Source organism: Daphnia pulicaria, chromosome 6 (genome assembly GCF_021234035.1).
Source record: "Daphnia pulicaria isolate SC F1-1A chromosome 6, SC_F0-13Bv2, whole genome shotgun sequence".
Taxonomy (NCBI): Eukaryota; Metazoa; Arthropoda; class Branchiopoda; order Diplostraca; family Daphniidae; genus Daphnia; species Daphnia pulicaria.
Genome location: NC_060918.1, coordinates 11,547,339 through 11,551,883, shown reverse-complemented (window position 1 = coordinate 11,551,883; position 4,545 = coordinate 11,547,339). Strand labels below are relative to the sequence as shown.

Genomic DNA, 4,545 nt, shown 5'->3' with positions numbered 1-4,545 from the left:
GTAATTCTCGGTACAGCGCTCGGGACATGGGACAGGCAGACGGGCAGATGGACTGCCGGAGTTTTGTGGCCGGGGCAGATCCATTGAGCAAGCCGTATAGACGAGTGAAGTAGATCTATAAAGGATGGAATGAGGGGAACCGGCTGTTGGGATGAGAGTGCGGAGTCATTCGCTAATACCGGCGCCTGAACGTCGCCTCAGTCTCGCATTATTCGCTTGACAACGCCAATCAAGTACAACATGCACATACAACGACGACAACGACGACGACCTCGATCGCTCCGTTTCCTGGAAATCTAGAAAACATCTAAAGGGGAAGGAGAGAGAGAGAGGCAAAAAATCAACGAAAAAAAAAATTCAAACCAAAGAAAAAACAAATAAATAAACAAGAAAAAAAAATAACAAAAAAACACTGTATAGAAAAAATATCAGAGCCGTCGGCTTGAAATACTGCCAGCTCTGATCATATATAGACGGCTTGCTAGCCAGATAAAGAAGAGAGAGAGAGAGGGAGAAGCACTGCACAATCCGGTTCTGTCGGAGACGCGCGGCTGGAGAGACTAGAGAGCGAATGAGCGAGACCGAGGCCAGAGTGATGAGATCGGAGAGAAGAAGAAGAAGACGAAGATGAAGAACCGACAGGGAAAAAGAAGAGAAAGAAAGAAGAAACAACAGCGAAAAAAATAAAAATAAATAACAAAGTTTATACACACACACACACAGACTATGGCATTCCTTGTCCGTCGGTTGGCATCAGCTGCATAGTTACCAGCATCGACCTCCTTCTTCTCTTTCTGTGTCTTTCTCGATTTATTTATAAATATATATCAACTGCTAAGGTTGTTATTTCTTCGTCTACGTAACCGCTCCTTTTCCTTCTTCTACTTCTTTTTTCGTGTTTGGTACAAGACAACACCAACAAAAACCTTAGTCCTTCTGGGAATTGATACAGTGAACATTTCACGCTGTTTCCAACGGCTCCTCTTTTTCCTCTTTCTCTTTTTTTTTCTCTCTCTCTCTCTTCTCTCTGGGCTCGTTACCCGGCCAACGTTTCCCCCGTGCTCTGTGCTGCTCAGCTATCTAGAATTACCTTCTACACTCGTATATACTGTCCCACAGACGTAGATACACTCTAGCCGATAATCGAATTGCAACAACAATCATTCCTGCGCATGGGCGCCCCAAGAACCCGCTTTTATGTGTTCGATGGATCCAATTTGATTGACTTTTTCAACGTGAAATCGTGCCCCGTAAAAAAAAAATAGGAAGTAAATATTGCATGTCCTTCACTTCTTCTTCCTCTTCTCCACTTCCGAACACACAAAAAAAAATAAACCTGTACACGGAAGACTTCCTCGTTGGCTTTGAAAATTATCGATTAAGCGTGCGTGCTGTCTAGTTGGGTTTTTCGGCTGGGGCGGAGATGGATAGATGGATGGATGGATCATTTCAAATGCGCAGATCCAATAATAACGATGACCAGCCAGCAGACAACCCTGGTACTAGGGACGAGATATAGAAGAAGAAGGGTGTCTCCATCAAAATTCAAATCAAGACTCTGCTGGCTCCGTAGCAACGGGATATTTTTCCTTTTAAAAGGAAAGTGGAAAGGAAATAAATATAACACAAAAATCCAGACGAGGTTGTCTGATTTTCTTTTTTTTTGTTGTTGGGGAAGAAAAAAAAAGAAAAGAGTTCCCCGAAGTCTCGACCGTGATGATACCGCCGGGTAGCGCACATAATTTCCCGTCTATTCTCGCTCATTCCTTCATTTTTTTTTCTTTTTCGTTTGGATTTTTTCTTTCCCTTAAAAAAAAAAAAATTTCTATCCCTTGCTCTCTCTCTCTGTATTGACTTGACTGAGTGTGTGAAGCAGACGACGCTAGTAAGAGAGTAGGGTCAGTCTGGACTAGCTCGTCCCCGCCTAACGTTGTGCTCTCAACGTCTCTCGATTACATCTTCAGGTAATACACAGTTTCTCCCTACAATCGTTGGTCTAAACATGGCGCAGTTGGTTAACTCCTACACCTCAAGTTTCTGATTGTTTCACCAAGAAAATTATCTGTGTATCCAGCATTTCGGCATCGACATCCCACCAACGATCGCCAATCTCACGTGGCGCCGCACAAATTTGCCGCTAGGTGCGCAACACCAGAGTAGTTCGCAGTTACAATTGGTATTATTATTACCCTTCGACAAAACTGTGGTACCCAGAAACTCCCTTGATTAACGATTCTCTCTAAAATCAAATTTTCGGTGTGCCCAGTATTTCGGTAATCAAATCCACTCCAACGAACGTCGAGCTAGCGTGGTGCCGCACATTTTTGCCGCCAGGCGCTCAACACAAAAGTTTCGTCAATTCAATCGAGTTTCGGGAACCCAACTTTATTCATCACGATCCGTATCACACGGCCTGGAATCGCATATTCCGGGAACACGCCACCCCCAGCTTTAGTTACCCCACGCCTCCGATAGGAGCGCCCTATCAAGGTATACACTCCTGATCTTCGCATATTGATACCACGTCAATCTACGCAACTACACGCACGCAGCGCGTCCTCACCCTGTCGCAGTACAAGTGGGTCGACATCACACTCATTCTTTACATTCTCGCTGTAGAATACGCTCGCAACCACAATCATGGCCGCAGCCATCGCCGCCGCAGCAGCAGCCGCAGCCAATGCAGTTCCGCAACAACCAATAGTGAATCCACCCAGAGCATTTAAGCCTTATGGGTCACCACCACCCTTCGATCTGGAAGCTGAACGCGATTCATTCGGCGTATGGGAAGAAGGATGGAAGATATTTCTGGCTCTGTCAACCATCGACGAAGTACTCGACGCCGCCGCACGCCCCGCGTATAAGACGAACCAGCTTAAATCTTGCCTGTCAACCCCTACGTTGCAAGCTGTACTTTCTGCCGGACTCACGACTGTCCAACTGGGAGATCACGAGGAAATCATCAACCTACTCCGTACCCGCTGCAATGCGGGCCGGAACCGGCATGTCTGGCGTCATCAATTCGCATTATGTTTTCAGCTCCCAAACCAATCAGCAGACAACTGGCTATGCAGTCTCCGAGATATCAGCCGCAAGTGCGACTTCGGACAAGATTGTTGTGCCCGATGCGAACCGACGCGTATATTGGGCCAACTGATATCCGGCGTATCAGACAACGCCGTTCGCATAAAACTTCTAGAGCTCGGCGACGCACTCACCCTAGAGCAGGCACTAACAATCCTCCGATCGGCCGAAACATCCCAACTACAAGCTGCGTCTCTTCAACAAAACGATCATGCCATCAACGCTATCCGCCGCTCGGCCTACAAATCTAGCAAGTCACCTACGCGTGACAACAAACAGACACGTTTTGCCCCGGACACGAAATCTAACGACCGAACGTCAGCGCCATGCCGTTATTGTGGCGGGCCCCGACGACACAGCACAACTCAATGCCCGGCATTCGGGAAAAGCTGCGACAATTGCGGCAAAGACAATCACTTCGCGTCGGTGTGTGAGAGCGACACCGATCTTCAAGACTAACACGGCTACATTCCTCTCGGCGAGTCGGCGTTATCAACGCCAGAATGTCACTTTGCCTCTCTTGCCATCATTCATGTTTTCCCGTCCCAATTGATTACGGCCACAAGGAACGTTACGCGTCCGTATTTTGTTCCGTGTTGTCCCTCAAAACAGCCATGCCCCCCGTTTCCTTTTCATCTATTAATCAAGCCTACTTCGTCAACGCGTGGTGGCCATGCCAGGAACGGCCACACCAACTAACGTCCCAGCCGGGATCGTCTCAGCCGCGATCATCCCAGCCGCGATCGCCCCAGCCGCGTTCATCCCCCCCTCCAGCCCTGGAGCCAGACAGCGCGCCGCTTCGCTACCCGGCTTAGTGTGGATTCACGCGAGCCACACCGATCTTCAAGACTAACCCGGCCACGTTCCCCTCGGCGTTAACAAAGCCAGAATTTCATTTTTGCCCGCTCTTGTCATGATTCATGTTTTTCCCGTCCCAATTAAGTACGGCCACACAGAACGTCACGCGTCCGTATTTTGTTTCGTATTGTTCCCCAAAACAGCCATGCCCCCCTTGTCCTTTTTCACGTATTAATCAAGCCCTACAAAGAAAGCAAACCCGGAAAGAAAGGGCATGTATTGACTTGACTGAGTGTGTGAAGCAGACGACGCTAGTAAGAGAGTAGGGTCAGTCTGGACTAGCTCGTCCCCGCCTAACGTTGTGCTCTCAACGTCTCTCGATTACATCTTCAGGTAATACACAGTTTCTCCCTACAATCGTTGGTCTAAACACTCTCTTCATATTCTCTGGGCGCCAAAAGAGAGAGAGAGAGAGAGGAATCTATACCCTTAAAAGGTTTTGACTTTCTGAACATGTTGATGGCATAACACGAGCCGGGGCGGCAGAGACTGCGGCAGTGGTGGGCTGCGGTTTACGGCAAGCTGGGCCCACACCAAAAAGAAATAGGGTTAGAAAAATACTTAAAAAGAAAACAAAAGTTTTAGGCATCATCTATATACACA

The 4,545-nt window shown here is 47.8% G+C and overlaps 1 protein-coding gene across 3 annotated transcripts; it reads left to right on the top strand.

The window, feature by feature from the left end:
* Positions 1 to 1,854: 1,854 nt before the first annotated feature.
* LOC124344350 lies at positions 1,855 to 4,308 on the top strand. 3 transcript variants are annotated; one of them, XM_046797868.1, is made up of 3 exons: positions 1,855 to 1,964; positions 2,075 to 2,176; positions 2,267 to 4,308. In XM_046797868.1, exon 3 carries the CDS (start codon positions 2,641 to 2,643, stop codon positions 3,541 to 3,543), a length of 903 nt encoding a protein of 300 aa, XP_046653824.1. In that variant the 5' UTR covers positions 1,855 to 1,964; positions 2,075 to 2,176; positions 2,267 to 2,640; the 3' UTR covers positions 3,544 to 4,308. The 3 variants fall into 3 exon arrangements, with proteins under 3 accessions (XP_046653824.1, XP_046653822.1, XP_046653821.1); XM_046797866.1 differs by having other exon boundaries at positions 2,055 to 2,176; XM_046797865.1 differs by having other exon boundaries at positions 1,855 to 2,176; positions 2,267 to 2,490; positions 2,620 to 4,308.
* Positions 4,309 to 4,545: the final 237 nt, after the last annotated feature.

Excerpts from the sequence above, each read along its gene's own strand:
- LOC124344350 (XM_046797868.1), top strand. The coding sequence starts at position 2,641 with ATGGCCGCAGCCATCGCCGCCGCAGCAGCAGCCGCAGCCAATGCAGTT.